The sequence below is a fragment of the Manis pentadactyla genome, chromosome 6 (assembly GCF_030020395.1).
Source record: "Manis pentadactyla isolate mManPen7 chromosome 6, mManPen7.hap1, whole genome shotgun sequence".
NCBI classification, from domain to species: Eukaryota; Metazoa; Chordata; class Mammalia; order Pholidota; family Manidae; genus Manis; species Manis pentadactyla.
This window is the reverse complement of record NC_080024.1, coordinates 119156041-119181137: the sequence shown is the minus strand read 5'-3', so window position 1 is coordinate 119181137 and position 25097 is coordinate 119156041. Positions and strand designations below refer to the sequence as shown.

The following is a 25097-nucleotide window of genomic DNA, read 5'->3' as shown; positions in this document are numbered from 1 at the left end:
GCACTTATTTCAACAATGATATCTAGGAGAAGAAAAAGGATGAATGGCAGAGCAAAATCTTTCAACATCTGCTTTGTGATTTATAAAATAAGTGAGATGCCATGCTACTAAGGGACTCCTCCCAGGAAAACAGAATTATTGTACAGAGCAACACCTCAAAAGGATGGAAAAGTTCACCTACACATCTAAAACTGTTGAGTGCAGTGGTAAGAAAAGAGATGTTCCATCACACTGCCCTTTAGGAAAGATTTCTAAAGCTTTTCCCTGACAAGGGCCCTACTTTGGTAAGTAGAATGAATATGTTTTACCATTTGATCCTTTCACCCAGTCTTCTATTCATTTTCATGGAATAATATGGATATTATACACATATCCAATGTATGGATGTATAATAACCAACTATTAGCAACATGAATTCCTTTATTTCTCTTGGTTGGCTTCTCTCATGCTTCCGTTCCTTTAAGATGTCCTCACTGGTCAGCCATATTCCCCTTTCTCTCTCAATTTTTAGTCCTCTAAACAGATGTGTAGATCACCTAAGGCAGTGAAGAGTTTTCTCCCACAGCACCGAGAGCACTTGTGCCAGTGTCTGGCATGGAAGCACGAAGTTTACCCAGGGGTGCATTTGTCAGGGAAGCTTTCAGACAAGTAATGCTTGAGCTGAATCTTCAAGGAGGTACTTCCCAGGCACGAAGGATGGGGAGGAAGTCCAGGTAGAGCCCTGGGGGAAGAAAGAGCATGGTGGAACGTGCAGGTGGCTTGTCAGTCTGTCCTGGGCCTGGCTGAGGGAGTGTGGGGTTGGAACCTGGTCACTAAGGTTCTTTAGGCAACTGGGATCCTTTGGAAGATTTTAAATTTGGGGTAAGGGGTAGGATGGACTCAGATTTGGGGACATAAGAAGGAGGAACCTGATCAAATTTGCATTTTTGAAAGTGTGACAGCAATGTGGGTAATGGGCAAATCTCCATATGAGCCTCAGTTGCCTCATTTCTAAAGTAGGGACAATAGGTTTTGCATGAGGAGCAGAAGAGATAATGTACATGAAAATGCTAAATATATTTAAACTATTATTATTGTGTGACTTGAGTCATGAATGAGTTCACATGCTTTTTCAACTAGAGACCAGCTTTGTCATCTGAGGCAAATACACATGGTTGGTATTGTTAACCTGACTTATATATATTTCTTTAAATATATATTTTTAAATGGGAACAGCTGTTACCTTTGTTGTCTGCTTCAGCTTTAACTGCTAGTTAGGAAGGATGGAGGAGTTGATGAACATAGATAATGGAGGAGGAAAATAAAGGGTTTTTTCTTCCACTGCATTCATTTGTTCAAAAGCTATTCGGAAAGAAAAATGTCTTGCATCTTCCCACAGCACATAGCAGCTCAGGTGCCTGGAGAGCCTACCATACTCTCATAGCTATTTCCTCTGAGGAAACGATAAATTAAAAAAATATAAATATATACACTCATATATTTATTTATTTTTAAACCACAACTGAAATTAAATTCTTTGCCACTGGGTAGAATTAAATCTGATAAGAAACCCTAGGAGTTTTTATTAGTACCATTACTGTTTTCTTTGGTTCCATGTAGTATATTGGTAAAATGACAAAAGACAAAAAAAAAAAAAAAAAAAAAAAAAGTAAAACAAGGAAAAAATTGTAAAAAGGCAAATATTTTGTACAAAAATACAAAGTTTTAAAAGCTCTTTAAGTGTATTTCATATTATTACTAAGAGTTGGCCTATAAATCTGTATGTCTGCATATTTTTCCTACATTTGGGATTTTAGAAATGTAAGGTACTGTTCACACAGTATGTTTTAAGTTCTTCCTAAAGCTCACCAACCAATGACAGTCTTTCTATGATTGGAGCTTTCCATACTTTGGAAGTTAGGATTTGCATAATTGTATGGCTGAGAAAATCCGTGTGACTCAGTCCATTTGCATTCTGGAAATCAATATATTGTACTGGGGGAACATTTTAGTTCTAAAGTCCTTGAGTAAAGGATGATGGTAAAGAACACTAGCTGTCAGTTTTTTCAGTAATTGGTTATCAGTGCTGTTTTTCCATCTGGTGAGAAGGTAATGCAATCAGAAAGAAGGGTCCTTTGCCTTTGAGAACCATCCGAAAACTTGCTCATGTTACTGCATCACAGTCCATTATAATGCAGATGACGGTACTAAAAGAGGGTAAAAAGAATGAGCGTTAGTTTCTCTTAAAGAATAATGTTAATATACTCATCAAAAAATGAGCATGTATTTTTATGGGAAAGATTCCAAAATACATCATTCAGTTACATTAATTTTTCCAAAGAAATGGCTAGAAGTTCTTATTCAGATTAAGTAAAAGGTAAATTTCATTTTGGAGGAGGAGCCTATTCTGGGGAAGTCTAGTTCCCAAGACAAATCCCAAATGGCAACAAATGACAAATCTGGGTCACTTTTCATTTCCTACTGTAATTTCTTTTTTCTTTTTATTGAGATGTAATTGACATAGAAGTTGATATTAGTTTCAGGTGCACAGCATAATGATTGATATTCACATATGCTGTGAAATGATCACCACAGTAAGTCTAGTTAACACTTGTTACCATACGTAGTTACAAAAATTTTTTTCTTGTGATGAAAACTTTAAAGATTTACTCTCTAAGTAACTTTCAAATATGCAATAGAGTACTAACTATAGTCACCATGCTGTACATTACATCCTCATGACTTACTTATTTTAAACTGGAAGTCTGTACTTTTTGACTCCTGTCACCCATTTTGCTCACCTTTATCTGCTGTCTTGGCAATCACCAATTTATTTTATGTATCTATGAGCATAGTTTGTTTATTTAGATTATGAAATCGTATGGTATTTATTTTTTCTGACTTATTTAACTTAGCATAATGCCCTCAAGACCCATCTATGTTGTCACAAATGGCAGGATTTCATTATTTTTTATGCATGAATAATATTCCAATGTATATATAACACATTTTCTTTATCTACTCATCCATTGATGGATATACTTAGGTTGTTTCCATATATTGGCTATTGTTAATAATACTGCAGTGAACACGGGGGTGCCCAAAGCTTTTTTTGAATTTAGTGATTTTGTTTTCTTTGGATAAATACACCAAAGTGGAATTGCTAGGTCATATGGTAGTTCTATTTGTAATTTATTTATTTATTTATTAAGGTATCATTGATGTACAATCTTATGCTCAGTTTTCACATGAGTAACATAGTGGTTACTACATTCCACCCCATTACAGTTGCTGTCCATCACCATAGTAAGATGCTAGAGAGTCACTACTTGTCTTCTCTGTGCTATACTTCCTTCCCTGTGCTCCCGCCATGTGTGCTAATCATAGTGTCCCTTAATCCCCTTACCCCTCACCAGTCCCTTTCTCTTTGGTAACTGTTAGTCTATTCTTGGGTTCTGTGATTCTGCTGCTGTTTTGTTCCTTCAGTTTTTGCTTTGGTGTTATGCTCCACAGATGAGTGAAATCATTTGGTACTTGTCTTTCTCTGCCTGGCTTATTTCACTGAGCATAATACCCTCTAGCTCCATCCATGTTGCTGCAAATGGTAGGATCTGTTTTCTTCTTATGGCTGAATAATATTCCATTGTGTATATGTACCACCTCTTCTTTATCCATTCATCTACTGATGGACACTTAGGTTGCTTCCATTTCTTGGCTATTGTAAATAGTGCTGCGGTAAACATAGGGGTGCATATGTCTTTTTGAATCTGCGATCCTGTTTCCTTAGGGTAAATTCCTAGGAGTGGAATTTCTGGGTCAAATGGTATTTCTATTTTGAGCTTTTTGAGGAACCTCCATACTCCTTTCCATGATGGTTGAACTAAATTACATGCCCACCAGCAGTGTAGGAGGGCTCCCCTTTCTCCACATCCTCTCCAGCATTTGTTGTTGTCTGTCTTTTGGATGTTGGCCATCCTAACTGGTGTGAGGTGATATCTCCTTGTGGTTTTAATTTGCATTTCTCTGATGATTAGCGATGTGGACCATCTTTTCATGTGCTTGTTGGCCATCTGAATTTCTTCTTTGGAGAATTGTCTGTTCAGATCCTCTGCCCAATTTTTAATTGGGTTATTTGCTTTTTGGTTGTTGAGGTGCATGAGCCCTTCATATATTTTGGATGTCAACCCCTTATCGAATATGTCACTTATGAATATATTCTCCCATAATGTAGGATGCCTTTTTGTTCTACTGATGGTGTCCTTTGCTGTATAGAAGCTTTTTAGTTTGATGTAGTCCCACTTGTTCATTTTTGCTTTTGTTTCTTTTGCCCAAGGAGATATGTTCATGAAAAAGTTGCTCATCTTTATATTCAAGAGAGTTTTGCCTATGTTTTCTTCTAAGAGTTTTATGGTTTCATGGCTTACATTCAGATCTTTGATCCACTTTGAGTTTACTTTTGTGTATGGGGTTAGAGAGTAATCTAGTTTCATTTTCTTACATGTAGCTGTCCAGTTTTGCCAACACCAGCTGTTGAAGAGGCTGTCATTTTCCCATTGTATATCCATGGCTCCTTTATCATATATTAATTGACTATATATGCTTGGTTTAATATCTGGATTCTCTATTCTGTTCCACTGGCCTATGGGTCTGTTCTTGAGCCAGTACCAAATTGTCTTGATTACTGTGGCTTTGTAGTAGAGCTTGAAATCAGGGAGCTTAATCCCTGCTTTATTTTTCCTTCTCAGGACTGCTTTGGCTATTTGGGGTCTTTTGTGGTTCCATATTAATTTTAGAACTATTTGTTCCAGTTTGTTGAAGAATGCTGTTGGTATTTTCATAGGGATTGCACTGAATCTGTAGATTGCTTTAGGCAGGTTTGGCCATTTTGACAATATTAATTCTTCCTACCCAAGAGCATGGGAGAAATTTCCATTTATTAGTGTCCTCTTTAATTTCTCTCAAGACTACCTTGTAGTTTTCATGGTATAGGTCTTTCAATTCCTTGGTTAGGTTTATTACTAGGTATTTTATTCTTTTTGATGCAATTGTGAATGGAACTGTTTTCCTGATTTCTCTTTCTGCTATTTCATCATTAGTGTATAGAAATGCAATAGATTTCTGTGTATTAATTTTGTATCCTGCAACTTTGCTGAATTCAGCTATTAGTTCTAGTAGTTTTGGAGTGGATTCTTTAGGATTTTTAGGTACAGTATCAAGTGATCTGCAAACAGTGACAGTTTAACTTGTTCGTTGTTGATCTGGATGCCTTTTATTTCTTTGTTGTCTGATTGTCACAGCTAGGACCTCCAGTACACTCTTGAATAAAAGTGGAGAGAGTGGGCATCCTTGTCTTGTTCCTGATATTAGGACAAAAGCTTTCAGCTTTTCACTGTTAAGTATGATGTTGGCTGTAGGTTTGTCGTATATGGCCTTTATTATGTTGAGGGACTTGCCCTCTATATCCATTTTCTTGAGAGTTTTAATCATGAATGGGTGTTGAATTTTGTCAAATGCTTTTTCAGCAACTATGGAGATGATCATGTGATTTTTGTTCTTTTTATTGATGTAGTGGATCATGTTGATGGATTTTTGAATGTTGTATTATCCTTGCATCTCTGGGATGAATCCCACTTGATTACAATGGATGAGCTTTTTAATGTATTTTTGAATTTGGTTTGCTAATATTTTGTTGAGTATTTTTGCATCTATATTCATCACGAATATTGGTTTGTAGTTTTTTTGGCAAGCTTTGAGGAGAATGGATATTATGTCACCTCTAAATGTCTGTTAAAACTCAGTGCCAAAGGCGTCTGGTCCATGGGTTTTGTTCTTGAGCAATTTTTTTATTACTGATTCAATTTCATTGCTGGTAATTGATCTGTTTGGATTTTCTGTTTCTTCCTGGGTCAGTCTTAGAAGGTTGTATTTTTCTAGAAAGTTGTCCATATCTTCTAGGTTATCCAGTTTTTTAGCATATAATTTTTCATAGTATTCTCTAATAATTCTTTGTATTTTGATGGTGTCTATAGTGATTTTTCCTTTCTCATTTCTGATTCTGTTTATATGTGTAGATTCTCTTTTTTTCTAGGTAAGTCTGGGTAGGGGTTTATCTATTTTGTTTATTTTCTTAAAGAATCAGTTCTTGGTTTTATTATTTCTTTCTATGTTTTATTTTTCTCAATTTTATTTATTTATTATCTGATCTTTATTATGTTCCTCCTACTGACTTTAGGCCTCATTTTTTCTTCTTTTTCCAGTTTCAATAATTGTGAATTTAGACTTTTCATTTAGGATTGTTCTTCCTTCTTTAATAGGCCTGAATTGCTATATACTCTCTTCTTAGAACTGCTTTCACTGTGTCCTACAGAAGTTGGGGCATTGTGCTGTTGTTTTCATTTGTCTCCATATATTGCTTGATCTCTGTTTTAATTTGGTCATTGACCCACTGATTATTTAGGAGCATATTGTTAAGCCTCCATGTGTTTGTGAGCCTTTTTGTTTTCTTTGTACAATTTATTTCTAGTTTTATACCTTTGCGATCTGAGAAGTTGGTTGGTACAATTTCAATATTTTTGAATTTACTGAGGCCCTTTTTGTGGCCTAGTATGTGATCTATTCTGGAAAATGTTCCATGTGCACTTGAGAAGAATGTGTATCCTGTTGCTTTTGGGTGGAGTGTTCTATAGATGTCTGTTAGGTCCATCTGTTCTAATGTGTTGTTCAGTGCCTCTGTGTCCTTACTTATTTTCTGTCTGGTTGATCTGTCCTTTGGAGTGAGTGGTATGTTGCAGTCTCCTAAAATGAATGCATTGGATTGTATTTCCCCCTTTAATTCTGTTAGTATTTGTTGTACATATTCGGGTGCTTCTATGTTGGGTACATAGATGTTTATAATGGTGATATATTCTTGCTGAACTGACCCCCTTATCATTTTATAATGTCCTTCTTTGTCTCTTGTTACTTTCTTTGTTTTGAAGTCTATTTTATCTGATACAAATATTACAACTCTTGCTTTTTTCTCCCTACTGTTTGCATGAAATATCTTTTTCCATCCCTTCACTTTTAGTCTGTGTATGTCTTTGGGTTTGAAGTGAGTCCCTTGTAGGCAGCATACAGATGGGTCTTGCATTTTTATCCATTCAGTGACTCTAGGTATTTTGATTAGTGTATTCAGTCCATTTACTTTTAGGGAGGTTATTGACAGGTATGTACTTATTGCCATTCACTCTTTAGATTTGTGGTTACCACAGGTTCAAGGGTAATTTCCTACTGTCTAAGAGTCTAACTTAAGTCACATAGTATGCTATTATAAACACTGTCTAAAGGTTTTTTTTTTTCCCTCCTTTTTCTTCCTCCTCCATTCTTTATATGTTAGGTGTCATATTCTGTACTCTTTCTGTATCTCTTGACTGACTTTGTTGGTAGCTGATTTAATTTTGCTTTTGGTTAGTATTTAATTGGTCTACTTCCTTTGCTGTGGTTTTATTTTCTCTTGTGACAGCTATTTAGCCTTAGGCACACTTCCATCTAGAACAGTCCCTTTAAAAGACCTGTAGAGATGGCTTGTGTGAAATAAATTCCCTCAACTTTAGCTTATCTGGAAAAATTTTAATCCCTCCTTCAAATTTAAATGATAACATTGCCAGGTAGCACATTCAAGGCCCTTTTGCTTCATTGCATTAAATATATTATGTCACTTCCTTCTGGCTTGTAAAGTTTCTCTTGAGAAGTCTGATGATAGCCTGATGGGTTTTCCTTTGTAGGTGATCTTTTGTCTCTCTCTGGCTGCTTTTAATATTCTTTCCTTGTCCTTGATCTTTGCCATTTTAATTATTATATGTCTTGGTGTTGTCCTCCTTGGGTCCCTTGTGTTGGGAGATCTGTGGACTTCCATGGTCTGAGAGACTATTTCCTTCCCCCCGATTGGGGAATTTTTGGCAATTATTTATTCACAGGCAGTTTCTATCCCTTTTTCTCTCTCTTCTTCTTCTGGTACCCCTTTAATGTGAATACTGTTCCATTTGGATTGTTTGCACAGTTCTCTTAATATTCTTTCATTCATAGAGATCCTTTTTTCTGTCTCTGCCTCAGCTTCTTTGTATTCCTCTCCTCTAAATTCTATTCCATTTACCGTCTCCTCTACCTTATTTAATCTGCTTTTAAATCCCTCCATTGTTTGTTTCATTTCTGTTACTGTATTTTTTAAGGTGTCTATCTTCCTTCTGAATTAGTCCCTTTGATCTTGAATATTTTTCTGTAGCTCCATCAGCATGCTTATGACTTTTATTTTGAATTCTTTTTCAGAAAGAATTGGTGATTTCAGTCTTACCGAGCCCTCTTTATGGTGTTTGAGGGATTTTGGATTGAACAAGGTTCTCCTGCCTTTTCATAGTCCTGGAGCAATGGGACAGGTCACAGGTGAGTGGCACGGATGTCAGCTTGGAGGACAAAGTCCCTTTTTGCTTCTTGGTCACAATGCCTGTCTCTGTTGTCTGTGTCAGTTAACTGCAAGCAGGGAGTGGCATCTGGGTTAATCCCCTAAACTGCCATGGGCATGGTGGCCATCGGAATGGCCTACTGCGATGGCAGGGGTTGCAGGTGAGTGGTGCGGGTGCCTGCCCTGAGGACAAAGCCCTTTTGTGCTTCCCGGTTGCAGTGCCTGTCTCTGCCATCTGCGCCTGTTAGCCATGCACAGGGAGTGGCCTCTGGGTCAATCCCCTAAATTGCCATGGGCAAGGTTGCCCTCCTGCTGGCCTAGGCAATGGTAGGGGTTGCAGGCAAGCAATGCAGGTGTTTTCCAGGCGGGCAAAGCCATTTCATGCTTCCCGGTCACTATGCCTGTCTCCGCTGTCTGTTCTGGTTAAAGCACAGGGAATGGCCTCTGGGTAAATCCCCTAAGCTGCCATGGGTAGCGCACCCCTCAGGATGGCCTAGGGTGATGGTGGGGGTTGCTTCTGAGCCATGTGGGTGTTTGCTGTAAGGGCAAATGCCTTTTTGTGCTTCCCAGTCACTGTGCCTGTCTCTACTGTCAGGGCCAATTAGCCACGCAGAGGGAGAAGCCTCTGCATTAAGCTGTGTAGTTGCTGTAAGCAGGACTGCCCTCTGGGTGGTCTGCAGCAATGGTGGGGACAGCAGGTTGGTGCACAGGTGCTGATGGAGAGGAAGCTGCTTATCGTGGTTAGCGACCTCGAGGCTGTGTTGTCAATCAGGGGGATGGAGTGCCTGAAGCTCTTGAAAGTTCCCAACCTGCTGGGCTGAGTGTGCTCAGAGGATTTTGTCCATATGTTCCTTCTCTTAAACCCTTGCCCCTTTAGCAGCCCTCTCACTGTTGAGAAGTCTTTCAAAGCACCTGCTTTTCTTTTGTCCCAGGGCCACCGGTTGAGGAAACCTATTTGCAGTCCTAGTCCCTAGTCTCTGAGTTCAGTTTTCAGCCCCTCTAATCTCCAGAGCACCAAGCAATATGGATCTGTACTCCTGGAGTATATTTCTAGGACTGGACATTAACAGTCCTTTGCTTCTACCCCCTGCCCTCTCTGATTCTCTTCCTCCTGCCAGTGAGCTGGGGTAGGGGGAGTGCTCAGGTCCCGCTGGGTTGTGGCTTTCTTACTTTACCCTTGTCTGTGAGATGTTCACTTCTCCCAGATGTAGACTGGCTGGTGTACTCATACTTCTGGTCTGTCTTTTAGTAATAGTTGTATTTGCTGTATTTTCACAATATATGTGGTTTTGGGAGGAGATTTCCATCACCCTACTCATGCTGCCATCTTTTTTTCCTCCCTCTATTTGTAATTTTTAAAGAAACTCTTCCACACTGTTTTCTACAGTGGCTGTACCAATTTACATTCCTATTAACAGTGGAAGGGGTTCCCTTTTCTTCACATCCTGCCAACACTTGTTATTTCTTCTTGATAACAGACATTCTGACTGGTGTGAGGTGATAGATCATTGTGGTTTTGATTTGCATTTCCCTGATGTTGAGTGATGTTGAGCACCTTTTTATGTGCCTGTTGGCTATGTATGCCTTCTTTGGAAAAATGTCTATTCAGATCTTCTTCTAACCAATATTTATTGGGTTATTTGTGTTTTTTTGCTACTGAGTTGTACAATTTATTTACATATTTTGAATATTAGTCTCTTACCAGATAAATAATTTGCAAATATTTTCTCCCATTAATAGGTTGCTTTTTCATTTTGCTGATGGTTTCCTTTGCCATGAAGAAGCTTTTTAGTTTGAAGTAGTCCTCTTTGTTATTTTTAATTTTGGTATCAGATTCAAAAATCATCACCAAGATTAGTGTCAAGGACCTTACCACCTATGTTTTCTTTAAGGAATTTTATGGCTTCAATTCTTATGTTCAAGTCTTCAGTGCATTTCGAGTCAATTTTTGTGTATGGTATGAGATACTAGTTTACTTTCATTCTTTTGCATGTGGCTGTCCAGTTTTCCCAGCACTATTTATTGAAGAGACTGTCCTTCCTCATTATATATTCTTAGCTTTATCATCAATTAATTAACCATGTATTAATGTGTTTATTTCTGGGCTCTCTATTCTGTTCCATTGATCTATGTGTCAGTTTATGCCAATACCATACTGTTTTGATCACTATAGTTTTGTGGTCTAGTTCAAAATCAGGGAGCATGATGCCTCTACCTTTGTTTTTTCTTAAGATTGCACTGGCTATTTGGGGTATATTGTGGTTCCATACAAATTCTAGGATTGTTCTATTTCTGTGAAAAATGTCATTGGTATTTTGATAGGGATTGCATTGAATCTGTAGATTGCTTTGGGCAGTATGGACAGTGTATTAATATTCTTCCAAACCATGACCATAGAATAGCTTTTATGTCTTCTCCATTTATTTGTGTCTTATTTAATTTCTTTCATCAATGCCTTACAGTTTTCAGTGCACAGGTCTTCTACCTCCTTGGTTAAATTTATTGCTAGGTATTTATTCTTTCTGATGCAACTGTATATGAGATTGTTTTCTTAATTTCTCTTTTTAATAGTTTCTTATTAGTGTATAAAAGTACAAAAGACTTCTGTACATTGATTTTGTATCCTGTAACTTTACTAAATTCATTAAAAAGTTCTAACAGTTTTTTGATGGAGTCTAGGGTTTTCCATATATAATATTAAGTCATTTGCAAATAATGACAGTTTTAATTTCTCCTTCCCAGTTTGGATGACTTTTATTTCTTTTCTTGCCTGATTTCTCTGGTTGGGACTTCCAATAGTATGTTGAATAAAAGCGGAGAAAGTGGGCATATCTTTGTCTTGTTCCTGATCTTAGAGGAAAGGCTTTTACCTTTTCACCACTGACTATGATATTAACTGTGGGTTTGTCATATATGGCCTTTCTTATGTTGAGGTACGTTCCATGTATACTCATTTTGTTGAGAGTTTTTATCATAAATGGATTTTGAATTTTGTCAAATGCCTTTTCTGCATCTATTGAGATAATCATATGATTTTTATCCTCCATTTTATTAATGTGGTGATTGTGAACCATCCGTGCATTCCTGGAATAAATCCCACTTGATCATAGTGAATGAATGATCCTTTTAATGTATTATGGAATTTGGTTTGCTACTATTTTGTTGAGGATCTTTGCATTTATGTTCATTGGGAATATTGGTCTGCAATTTTCCTTTCTTGTGGTGTTCTTGTCTGGTTGTGGTATCAGGGTAGTGCTGGCCACAAAAAATTAGTTTGAAAGTGTTTACTTCTCTTCTGTTTTTTGGAAGTGCTTGAGAAGGACTGGCATTCATTCTTCTTTGCATATTTGGTAGAATTAATCAGTGAAGCAATCTGGTCATGGGTTCTTATTGTTTGGAAGGGTTTTGCTTAGTGATTCAATCTTAATACTAATTGGCCTTTTCAAATTTTCTGTTTCTTTGTGGTTCAGTATTGGGAGGTTTTATGGTTCTAGGAATTTATCCATTTCTTCTAGGTTGTCAAGTTTATTGGTGTATAATTGCTCATAGTACTATCTTTTGATAGTTTATATTTCTGTGGTATAAGTTGTAATGTCTTCATTTTCATTTTTGATTTTGAGTCCTCTCTCATTTTTTGTGTGAGTCTAGTTAAAGGTTTGTCAATTTTGTTTACCTTTTTAAAGAACCAGGTTGTAATTTCATTGGTATTTTCTATTTTTTTTTAGTCTGTGTTTCATTCATTTCCACTCTGCCCTTTATTTCCTTCCTTTTCCTAACTTTGGGCATAATTTGTTCTTGTTATGGTTGCTAAAGGTATAAAATTAGGTTTGAGTTTTTTCTTGTTTATTAAGATAGATATTTATTGCTATAAATGTCCCTCTTAGAACTGCTTTAACTGCATCCTCTAAGTTTGGTATGCTGTATTTCCATTTTCATATGTCTCAAAGTATTTTTTCTCTTTTTAAAAAAATTTCTTCTTTGGTCCTTTAGTTGTTCAGTAGCATGTTGTTTAATCTCCACATATTGGTGGATTTTACAATTTTATTTTTGTGACTTCTAGTTTCATACCATTGTGGTTGGAAAAGATGTTTGATATGAAGATTGAAATCATATCTTAAATTTATTAAGACTTGTTTTGTGGCCTAATATATGACATATCCTAGAGAATGTTCCACATGCACTTGAGAAGAATATGTATTTGTTGCTCTGGATGGAATGTTCTGTAAACATGTATTAATTCCATCTGGTCTAACATGTCATTTAAGGCTAATATTTCTTCATTGACTTTCTGTCTGGATGAGCTATCCATTGATATAAGAGGATTATTAAAGTACCTTTCTATTATTGTATTGTTTTCTCTTTTTATTTTTATGTTTGTTAATATTTGCTTTATATATTTAAGTGCTCCTCTGTTGGGTCCATAAATATTTACAAATGTTTCTTCTTTTTTGTTGGATTGACCCCTTTATCATTATGTAATGCCCTTCATTGTCTCTTACTTCAGTTTTGATTTAAGGTCTATTTTGTCTGATATAATTATAGCTACCCCCACTTTCTTTTGGTTTCTGCTTGTGTGGAATATCATTCTCTATCCCTTCACTTTCAATCTGCATGTGTCCTGACATCTGAAGCAACATCTCTTATAAGCATATAGATGGGTGTTTTTAAATTTATTCAGCTACCTTATGTGGCAAAGTTAGTCCATTCACATTTATAGTAATTATTATTGATAGGTATGAACTTATTGCCATTTTGTTAATTGTTTTTTGGCTGTTTCGTAGTTCCTCTATGTTTCTTTCTTCTTCTCTGCTTTCTTTGTGGCTTTATGACTTTTTTAGTGGTATGCTTAGATTTTTTCTCTTTATCTTTTGTGTAGCTACTATAGATTTTTGCTTTGTGGTTATCAGGCTTACAAATAACAATGTTTATTTATAACAGTCTATTTTAAGTTGATAACTTAAATTTGTTTGCATTCTAAAGCTCTACATTTATACTTCTTCACCAAATGTTTTCTTTTTAATTTTTATTAAGGTATTATTGATATACACTCATATGAAGGTTTCACAAGAAAAAACAATTGGTTACTACATTTACCATTATTATCAAGTCCCAACCCATACCCCATTGCAGTCACTGTCTATCAAGTGTAGTAAGACACCACAGAGTCACTATTTGCCTTCTCTGTACTACACTGTTTTCCCCGTGACTCCTCACACCATGTGCATTAAACATAATACCCCTTACTCCCCATCTCCCTCCCTCCCCACCTGCCCTCCCTTTTGTAACCACTAGTCCCTTCTTGGAATCTGTGAGTCTGCTGCTGTTTTGTTCCTTCAGTTTTGCTTCATTGTTATACTCCACAAATGAGGGAAATCATTTGGTACTTGTCTTTCTCCACCTGGCTTATTTCACCAATGTTAATAGTCTCCAGCTCCATCCATGTTGTTGCAAATGGTAGGATTTGTTTCTTTCTTATGGCTGAATAGTATTCCATTGTGTATATGTACCACCTCTTCTTTTATTTATTTATTTATATTTTTTTGAAGAACATTATGTTTACTAGGCTCTCCCCTACCCCAAGTCCCCCCCACAAACCCCATTACAGTCACTGTCCATCAGCATAGCAAGATGCTGTAGAATCACTACTTGTCTTCTCTGTGTTGCAAAGCCCTCCCCTTTCCCCCACCCCCAACATTATACATGCTAATCATAATACCCTCTTTCTTCTTCCCCGCCCTTATCCCTCCCTACCCTCCCATTCTCCCCAGTCTCTTTCCCTTTGGTAACTGTTAGTCCATTCTTGGGTTCTGTGATTCTGCTGCTGTTTTGTTCCTTCAGTTTTTCTTTTGTTCTTATACTCCATGGATGAGTGAAATCATTTGGTATTTGTCTTTCTCTTCTTTGCTTATTTCATGGAGCATAATACCCTCTAGCTCCATCCATGTTGTTGCAAATGGTAAGATTTGTTTTCTTCTTATGGCTGAATAATATTCCATTGTGTATATGTACCACCTCTTCTTTATCCATTTATCTACTGATGGACACTTACGATGCTTCCATATCTTGGCTATTGTAAATAGTGCTGCAATAAACATAGGGGTGCATATGTCTTTTTGAATCTGAGAACTTGCATTCTTTGGGTAAATTCCAAGGAGTGGGATTCCCGGGTCAAATGGTATTTCTATTTTTAGTTTTTTGAGGAACCTCCATATTGCTTTCCACAATGGTTGAACTAGCTTACATTCCCACCAGCAGTGTAGGAGGGTTCCCATTTCTCTGCATCCTCGCTAGCATTGTTGTTCTTAGTCTTTTTGATGCTGGCTATCTTTACTGGTATGAGCTGATATCTCATTGTGGTTTTAATTTGCATTTACCTGATGATTAGTGATGTGGAGCATCATTTCACATGCCTGTTGGCCATCTGAATTTCTTCTTTTGAGAATTGTCTGTTCATATCCTCCACCCATTTTTAAATCTGGTTATTTGCTTCTTGGGTGTTGAGGCATGTGAGTTCTTTATATATTTTGGATGTTAACCCCTTGTCGGATATGTTGTTTAGAAATATATTCTCCCATACCGTAGGATGTCTTTTTGTTCTCTTGCTGGTGTCCTTTGCTATACAGAGCTTTTTAGTTTGATGTAGTCCCATGTGTTCATTTTTGCTTTTGTTTCCCTTGCTTGAGAAGATGTGTTCAGGAAAAAGTTGCTCATGTTTATATTCAGATTTTTGCCTATGTTGTCTTCTAAGAGTTTTACAGTTTCATGACTTACATTCAGGTCTTTGATCCATTTCAAGTTTACTTTTGTATATGGGGTTAAAAAGTAATCCAGTTTCATTCTCTTGCATGTAGCTGTCCAGTTTTCCAAACACCAGTTGTTGAAGAGGCTGTCATTTCCCCATTGTATGTCCATGGCTCCTTTATTGTATATTAATTGACCATATATGTTTGGGTTTATATCTGGGCTCTCAAGTTTGTTCCATTGGTCTATTGTTCTTTTCCTGTGCCAATACCAAATTGTCTTGATTACTGTGGCTTTGTAGTAGAGCTTGAAGTTGGGGAGCATAATCCCCCAGCTTTATTCTTCCATCTCAGTATTGCTTTGGTTATTCAGGGTCTTTTGTGGTTCCATATGAATTTTAGAATGATTTGCTCTAGTTCATTGAAGAATGCTGCTGGTATTTTGACAGGGATTGCATTGAATCTGTAGATTGCTTTAGGCAGGATGGCCATTTTGACAATATTAATTCTTCCTATCCATGAGCATGGGATGTGTTTCCAATTACTGTTATCTTCTTTAATTTCTCTCTTAAATGTCTTGTAGTTTTCAAAATATAGGTCTTTCACTTAATTGGTTAGGTTTATTCCTAGGTATTTTATTCTTTTTGATGCAACTGTGAATGGAATTGTTTTTCTGATTTCTCCCTTGCTAGTTCATTATTAGTATATAGGAAAGCAACAGATTTCTGTTTATTATGTTTGTATCCTGCAACTTTGCTGAATTCAGATATTAGATCTAGTCATTTTGGAGTGGATTCTTTAGGGTGTTTTATATACAATACCATGTCATCTGCAAACAGGGACAGTTTAACTTCTTCCTTACAAATCTGGATGCCCTCTATTTCTTTGTGTTGTCTAATTGCTGTGGCTAGGACCCCCAGAGCTAGGTTGAATAAAACTGGAGAGAGTGGGCATCCTTGTCTTGTTCATGATCTTAAAGGAAAGGCTTTCAGCTTAAGTATGAAGTTGGCTGTGGGTTTGTCATATTTGGCCTTTATTATGTTGAGGTACTTGCCCTCTGATACCCATTTTGTTGAGAGCTTTTATCATGAATGGGTGTTGAATTTTGTCAAATGCTTTTTCAGCACCTATGGAGATGATCATGTGGTTTTTGTCCTTCTTTTTGTTGATGTGGTGGATGATGTTGATGGATTTTCTATACTGTACCATCATTGCATCCCTGGAATAAATTGTACCTGATCATAGTGGATTATTTTTTTGATGTATTTTTTTTTTAATAATTATTTTTTATTGAAGGGTAGTTGACGCACAGTATTACATTACATTAGTTTCAAGTGTACAACACAGTGGTAGAACATTTATATACATAATTCTAGGTTCCAGCTATCACCCTACCAAGCTGTTAAAATATCTTGACTATATTCCTTATGCTATACATTACATCCTGGTTACTTGTTTATTTTACCATTGGAAGTCTGTCCTTTTTTTTTTTTTTTTTTTTTTTTTGTGAGGGCATCTCTCATATTTATTGATCAAATGGTTGTTAACGACAATAAAATTCTGTATAGGGGAGTCAATGCTCAATGCACAATCATTAATCCACCCCAAGCCTAATTTTCGTCAGTCTCCAATCTTCTGAGGCATAACAAACAAGTTCTTACATGTAGAACAAATTTTTGATGTATTTTTGAATTCGGTTTGCTAATATTTTGTTGAATATTTTTGCATCTATGTTCATCAGGGATATTGGTCTGTAATTTTCTTTTTTTGTGGTGTCTTTGCCTGGTATTGGTATTAGAATGATGCTGGCCTCATAGAATGAGTTTGGAAGTATTCTCTCTTGTACTCTTTGGAAAACTTTAAGGGGGATGGGTATTAGGTCTTCACTAAATGTTTGATAAAATTCTGTGGTGAAGGTATCAGGTCCAGGGGATTTGTTCTTGGGTAATTTTTTGATTACCAGTTCAATTTTGTTGCTGGTAATTCATCTGTTCAGATTTTCTGTTTCTTTCTGGGTCAGCCTTGAAAGGTTGCAGTTTTCTAGAAAGTCCATTTCTTCTAGGTTATCCAGTTAGCATATAATTTTTCATAGTGTTCTCTAATAATTCTTTGTATTTCTGTGATGTCCATAGTGATTTTCCCTATCTCATTTCTGATTCTGTTTGTGTGTGTAGACTCCCTTTTTGTCTTGCTAAGTCTGGCTAGGCATTTATCTATTTTGTTTATTTTCTGAAAGAACCAACTCTTGCTTTCATTGATTCTTTCTATTGTTTTATTCTTCTTGATTTTATTTATTTCTGCTCTAATCTTTATTATGTCCCTCCTTCTACTGACTTTGAACCTCATTTCTTCTTCTTTCTCTACTTTCGTTAATTGTGAGTTTAGAGTGTTCAAATGGGATTGTTTTTCTTTCCTGAGGTAGGTCTGTATTGTAATTTACGTTCCTCTTAGCATGGCCTTCACTGTCTCCCACAGATTATTGTGGTGTTGAATTACTGTTGTCATTTGCATCCATATATTGCTTGGTCTCTTTTTATTTGGTAATTGATCCATTGGTTATTTAGGAGCATGTTATGAAGCCTCCATGTGTTTGTGGGATTTTTCATTTTCTTTGCATAATTTATTACTAGTTTCATACCTTTGTGGTCTGAGAAACTTGTTGGTACAATTTCAATCTTTTTGAATTTACTGAGGCTCTTTTTGTGGCCTAGTATATGATCTACTTGAAAATGTTCCATGTGCACTTGAGAAGAATGTGTATCCTGTTGCTTTTGGTTGCACAGTTCTGTACATATCTGTTAGGTCCATCTGTTCTAATGTGTTGTTCAGTGCCTCTGTCTCCTTATTTATTTTCTGTCTGGTTGAACTGTCCTTTGGAATTAGTAGTGTGTTGCAGTCTCCTAGAATGAATGCATTGCATTCTATTTCTCCTTTTAATTCTGTTAGTATTTGTTTCATGTATGTAGGTGCTCCTGTGTTGGGCGCATAGGTATTTATAATGGTTATATCTTCTTTTTGGATTGACCCCTTTATCATTATGTAATGTCCTTCTTTGTCTCTTGTAACTTTCTTTGTTTTGAAGTCTATTTTGTCTGATACAAGTACTGGAACTCTTGCTTTTTTCTCTTTATTATTTGCATGAAACATCTTTTTTGATCCCTTCACTTTTAGTCTGTGCATGTCTTTGGGTTTAAAGTGAGTCTCTTGTAGGCAGCATATACATGGTTCTTGTCTTTTTTCCATTCAGTGACTCTATGTCTTTTGATTGGCGCATTCAGACCACTTACATTTAGGGTGATTATCGATATGTATGTACTTACTGCCATTGCAGGCTTTAGATTCATGGCTACCAAAGGTTCAGGGTTAACGTCCTTACTATGTAAGAGTGTAACTTAAGTCACTTAGTATGCTATTACAAACACAATCTGAAGGCTCTTTTTTTAATTTTCCTTTTTCTTCCCCTCCCTTCTTTATATATTAGGTATCATATTCTGTACTCTTTCTCTATCCCTTGATTGACTTTGGGGATAGTTAATTTAATTTTGCATTTGTTTAGTATTTAGGTGTTCTACTTTCTTTACTGTGGTTTTACTACCTCTGGTGACAGCTATCCAACCCTAGGAACACTTCCATCTATAGCAGTCCCTCCAAAATACCCTGTAGAGATGGTTTGTGGGAGGTAAATTATCTCAGCTTTTGCTTATGTGGAAATTGTTCAATCCCTCCTTTAAAATTAAATGATAATCTTGCTGGATAAAGTATTTTGGTTTGAGGCCCTTCTGCTTCATTGCATTAAATACATCATGCCACTCCCTTCTGGCCTGTAATGTTTCTGCTGAGAAGTCTGATGATAGCCTGATGGGCATTCCTTTGTATGTGATCTTATTTCTCTCTCTGGGTACTTTTAATAGTCTGTCCTTATCCTTGATCTTTGCCATTTTAATTAGTATATGTCTTGGTGTTGTCATCCTTGGGTCCTTTGTGTTTGGAGATCTGTGCATCTCCATGACCAGATTGGGGAAGTTTTCAGCAATTACCTCCTCAAAGATACTTTCTATCCCTTTTTCTCTTCTTCTTCTGGTACCCCTATAATGCAAATATTGTTCCCTTTGGATTGGTCACACATTTCTCTCAATATTCTTTTGTTCTTAGTGATCCTTTTTTCTCTCTGTGCTTCAGCTTCTTTGTATTCCTCTTCTCTAATTTCTTTTCATTTATTGTCTCCTCCACTATTTCTCATCTTCTTGTAAAACCTTCCATTTTATGTTTCATATCTAATATGGAGTTTTGTAATGTTTGTATCTCCAACCAGAATTCATTCCTGAGTTCTTGAATATTTTTCTTTACCTCTGTGAGCTTATTAATGATTTTTATTTTGAAATCTCTTTCATGAAGATTCATGATTTTGATTTCATTTGACTCTTTCTCTGGTGTATACATAATTTTGCTTTGAACCAGGTTCCTTTGACGTTTCATATTTGTATGTGGCACCCTCTAGTGCCCAAAAGTTGTAGTCTCTGGAGATGCTCAGCCACTGGAGCAATGTCGGGGGTTGCAGGGGTGTGGTGTTGGTGCTTGAGGGGAGGAAAGAGCTGTTTCCTGCTTCCTGGCTGCTATGCCTGTTTCCATTGCCAGAACCAGTGGGCTGAGCACACAGGTATAAGCCTCTGTGCTTTGTGTTTGTAGCTGCTGTAGGCAGGTCTTCTCTCTGGCTGGCCTAACCCCACAGTAGGGTTTGCCAGTTTGCAAGCCAGGTGAGACTGAGTGGGTGGAAGGTGCAGCAGGCTGTATATCATGAAGGGGGCCTTGGAGCTGCGTAGCCAGCCAGGGAGCTGGAGCACCTTGAGATCATGAAAGTTCCCAACCTGCTGGGTAGAGCGCACCCACACAATTTTGTCTACATGTCGTTTCCTCTGAGCAGTAAGCTCTGTGAAATCCTTGCCCCTTTAGCAGCCCTCTTGCTATTAGGAAGTCTCTGAGATGCCTGCCTTTCTTTTGTCCCAGAGCAGCCAGATATGGATCCCTGTTTTCCACAGCAGCTGAAATCTCAGTCTCTCCAGGTATTCTGCCTGTCTTAGCTTTCCAACCCCTCTAATCACAAGATTACCATGTAATGTAGGTTTGTCCTCCCATAGCAGATCTCCAGAGCTAGGTGTTCATCAGTCCCAGGACTCCACTCCCTCCCTGCTCCATTTCTCTTCCTCCCACCGGTGAGCTGGGGTGGGGGAAGGGCTTGGGTCCTGCTGGGCCACAACTTTGGTACATTACCCTGTTTCATGAGGCTTATTCTTTTCTCCAGGTGTATGCAGTCTGGTGCAGCCTTCTTTCCTGTTGCTCTTTCAGGATTAGTTATATTAATTATATTTTTGTATTATATGCGGTTTTAGGAAGAAGCCTCTGTCTCACCTCTCACGCCACCATTTTTAATCCTCTTGTGGGGTGGTTCCTTCCCCCAATGTTTTATGTTTTTGATGTCACATTTTATCTTTCTATCTTTTGTATCCCTTATCTATTATTGTAGTTATGGTCATTTTTATTTTTTTTAACCTTTATACTAGCTTTATAAGTGACTGATCCACCACCTTTACTTTATATTTACCTTTACCAGTGAGATTTGTATTTTCATGTCTTTTCTTGTTACAAATTAGCACCCTTTCTTTTCAGTGTAAGGAATTTCCTTTAACAATTCTTATAATGCCAATTTAGTGTTGATGACTCCTTTTGCTGTGCTTGTCTGGAAAACTATCTGTCCTTCAATTCAGACTGATAACTTTGCTGGGTACAGTATTAATGCTTGGAAGTTCTTTTGTTTCACACTTTGAATATATCATGCCACTCCCTTCTGACCTGCAAAGTTACTACTGAGAAAGCACTGATTGTCTTATGGGGTTTCCCTTGTACATATCAAGTTGCTTTTCTCTTGTTCTTAAGATTATTTCCTTGTCTTTAACTTAAACATTTTAATTGCAATATGTCTTGGTGTGGGTGTCTGAGTTCATCTTCTTTGAAACTCTCTCAGCTTCCTGGATCTGGATGTCCCTTTCCTTCCTCAGGTTAGGGAAATTTTCTACAATTATTTCTTCAAGTAAGTTTTCTGCCCCTGTTCTCTCTCCTCATGGGACCCCCATAATGTGAATGTTAGCTGACGTTGTTTCAAAAGTTCCTTAATGTATCTTCAGTTTTTCCCATTCTCTTTTCTTTTTTCTGCTCTGATTGGGTGGGTTCCACTGCTCTGTCTTTGATTTCACCGGTCCTTTCTTCTGCTTCATTTAGTCTGCTGTTGAAGTGCTCTAGTGTTTTTTTTTTTCAGTTCAGTTATTGTATTATTTAGCTCTGTGAGTTCTATTTGGTACTTCCTTATATTTTCTATCTTTTGTTTAACTTGTATGTTCATCCATTTGTGTTCTGTGAATATATTTATAACCATTACTTTGAACACTTATCAGGTAAATTACCCCTATTTCATAAAAAAGTTTTTTTTTTCTTGAAATTTTATCTTGTTTTTTCATTTTGAACATATGTCTCTGTTTCTTCATTTTACTTCCCTCTCTGTGTTGGATTCTGTGCATTAGATGAAATGACCACTTCTTCCAGTCTTGAAGGAGTGACCTCATTTAGATGAGCTTTATCATTCAACGCTGCCCTAGCTCTTGTTTTTTTCTTAAGTCTTTGTGATTATTCAGTCTATTTTATTTTTAACAACTCCCAGTTGTTGAGGGTGTGCCAAAATCAGTCAGTGTTCCAAAGGGAAGGATCTCAGCTAGCATCTAGATTCAGGCTGACTGGAAGCCAGACCTTCAGGCAGCACCTTTTAAAGTATGCAAATATATACAGTCCTGTGGGACACAAGTGTAAGCTTCACTGGCCACCAAAGCCAGGTGAGGTAGAGGTGTTTCCTGAGCAGTAGCTATAAAAATCAGGGCTCCAGATGAGTATATACACTCCATTCTGGGAGAAAGCAGGAAGCTGTAGTGAGGCAGGGGGATGACACAAAAATGCTGCCCACCAGCATCTACAGCCTACCTCTCAGAGTAAAACTCTAGGATAAGAAAAAGGCCTCTTTCATAGAAAAGAACGAATGTGTGTTTTAGCCTGCTGTCTGTGCAGTGAGTGCCCTGGGGTGGCAGCCTGCAAAGAACTGTCTCTCAGATTGTTACAGCCCATGGAACCCAGGAACCCAATTCCCCCTGGCGTCTAGAGCCAGGGGACCAAGGGGAAGCCTTGGGCAGCAGCCACAAAAACCAGGGCACTGGATGTAAAAACTGGGGCACCAGACACATGTAAAAGCTCCCTTCCAGGAGATACTGGTACTCTGAAGCAGGGCAGAGGTAGGGCATGAAGGTGGCACCTGACAGTCTCCATCTCAGAGCGTATTCCAGCAGGCATCTAGATGTGCATGTTAAAGTAGATGTCTGAGCCTCAGGCTTATGTTTTAATATAAGCAAGTCAATCTCTTTTATGTAAAGTCTGTGTATAGTCAGCTGCCTCTGAGTGGGTCTTGAGGCTGGTGAGATTAAACTTGCAAGTCTTTTAAGGGCCATTTCTCAGTTCACTACAGCCTGTGGGTCCAATAGATAAATGTTTGGAATTTTGGGGGCTGGTCTGTTAGGTGCAGGTCTTAAAAACTGGGGTCACTGATGTAGGATTCAAACCCTTTGTTTCTTAGGACAAGCTCTGGGTTTTGGGTTCTCTCTCAATTATGGGTCACTACACCAGGGGTGTGGTTTATGGCAAGATTGTGTCCCAGCCTCTACTACCTGCTTTGATGTGTTTTTCTTTTTCCTTGTTTGATGGTTGTGTAGGAGTTGGATAGCTGGCTTTTAGGTTTTTTCACAAGAACTGTTCCATATGTATCTGTAGACTTGGTATGTCCATGTGAGGAGGTAAGTTCAGGATCTTCCTAATTACCATTTCAAACTGGAACCCGTGATTTCTTGTTTAGATGTGAGAGATTGTCCCCTGCAACTGATGCGGCTGGGAGTTTCTTATGCATTTCAAGACCCTTAGCACTTGGAACCATAGTTGACATACCGCAAGTATCCAATAAATGTCTATGGAATAGATATATGGATAATTTGTGCCTGAGTTACTAACAAAAATAATTTGAGCAAAATGTATTTGAGGTTTCTGCTTACCACCACCATTTTTAAATGAGGACTTTATGAGATATAATTCACATATTCAATTCACCCATTTAAAGTACACAATTCAGTGGTTTTAGTAAGTTCACAAACTTATATAATTTAGAACTATTTAGCCTAGTTTTAGAACATTTCATCACTCCAAAATGAAATCCATACCCTTTAGCATTCATTCCCCATTTCCTCCTTCCCCCACCACAAATTTTTAAATTTAGTTTTTGAAGAAGAAAACTAAGAAACCCATTCTGAAGAGGGTCATGTATTAAATAAAACTTTAGATAAGTATCTCTTGAAATAAAAAAATCTCCAAAGTCTTTTTGGCTTATGAGCTTATAGAGGGCACAGACTATTTTCCTACATTATTTAGCACATCTGGCCCACAGTAGATGCTCAATAAATATACATGGACTTTAATGCTTGGCCACCCAAACTGCCTACGTAGGGGACTCTATGAAGAAGGTATAACATTAGTACCATATGTTAAAGAATAATTAACCGACATGAGATAAGGACTTAAGCCAGTTAGTCTAACATTTATTATTCCTATACATAAGATGCATTGATTAACTTGTTCTCACAACAACCCCATGAAGGTGATCCTATTATTTCCATGAGGTTAATAACCCTCCCAGCTATTAAGTGGCTAGAACTAGAACTCAAAGGCAGAGTCTGCATGCAGAGCCCTTATATTCATCACCTCTTACCCTTTCATAGGGTATAAGTTCTGTAGCTCCTTCTTAAATCCCTTCTACTGCTTACCTGTCTCTCTGTCTTTTTCACAAATGAAGTTATTAATGTCTTCACACTGGAAATCATTCCACTGCCCCGCATAAATCAGCCCAGCACAGTCTTCTCCTGGCCCGTGGCCATGACCCCAGTTATCTGGCTGTCCAGCTTTCCAGTTTCTTTTAACAAAACAGAAATGGAGTGTTATTTGCACGTCACACAAAAGTCTTCTTTACTTAAGAGCAGCAGAGAAATGTAAAAAATAAAACTGGAGCATGTCGTTTGTCCTGGAATGAAAATGCCCCATTTAAAAAGCCATGCATGCTCTTCACAATAAGAAGCAGCTGTTTGCAGAGTGGTGTGTGATGCAGCATCGCCCTGCAGGCCTGTAATCTTTGCCACAATGAAATGAACTCATTGAGCTGCTCCATCACAATGCTGAGGGAGTAAACCCACCTTTAAAGGTTACATGAATGATAACTTTCTTGTGTGTACTGGAATGCTGACCTCTGTGCGCATATATTTGCATGTGACTGTATATGCCCTCTGAGCACATTGTACACACACACACACGTACGCACGCACACTCACTCACTCACTCACTCTTATGAGAACCCAGAGGATCCTTGTGCATTTTGATACTTTGTCCCTGACAGGTCAAAGCCTCTGGCAGAGAAAGTGAGAGACCATTGACAGACATTTACAAGACCTTACAATTACAAACACCTGCTTATGGTCTTCTGGGTAAATTGTAGATGGTTGACTGCTTTAAAAAGGAATGGTAATTTAATCTTACTGAAAATGGCCCATACATTTCACCACCTTTTTTGGGAGATTCTTAAAAACAAGTTTTCTTTAGGATGAGTTCACTTGGTTCTTGCTAACTTGGATGCTGCGGCTCAAAACACCACATTGCCAGGGTTCACCGTTCTTGATTCTATTTCCATGCAATTGGACGTGCTTCCAAAACTCAAAACCTGAAAGCCAAAGTTTCTCTAAGAAGCAGGTTCTTGCACAGAAGCTTGTGGTTATTGCCTGAGAAGACAAGTTGCCTCGTGGGGAAGGGCTGAAAAA

The 25097-nt window shown here is 37.6% G+C and overlaps 1 protein-coding gene across 1 annotated transcript in view; it reads right to left on the bottom strand.

The window, feature by feature from the left end:
- Window positions 1–402: 402 nt before the first annotated feature.
- COLEC12 (collectin subfamily member 12) overlaps window positions 403–25097 on the bottom strand; it is a 209090-nt gene continuing 184395 nt past the window's right edge. The window contains exons 9-10 of the mRNA XM_036905816.2: window positions 24057–24202; window positions 403–2186 (exon numbers count right to left, since the gene is read on the bottom strand). Of these exons, the coding sequence (XP_036761711.2) occupies window positions 2167–2186; window positions 24057–24202 (166 nt within the window). The 3' untranslated portion in view covers window positions 403–2166. The remainder of the gene's footprint in view (window positions 2187–24056; window positions 24203–25097) is intronic.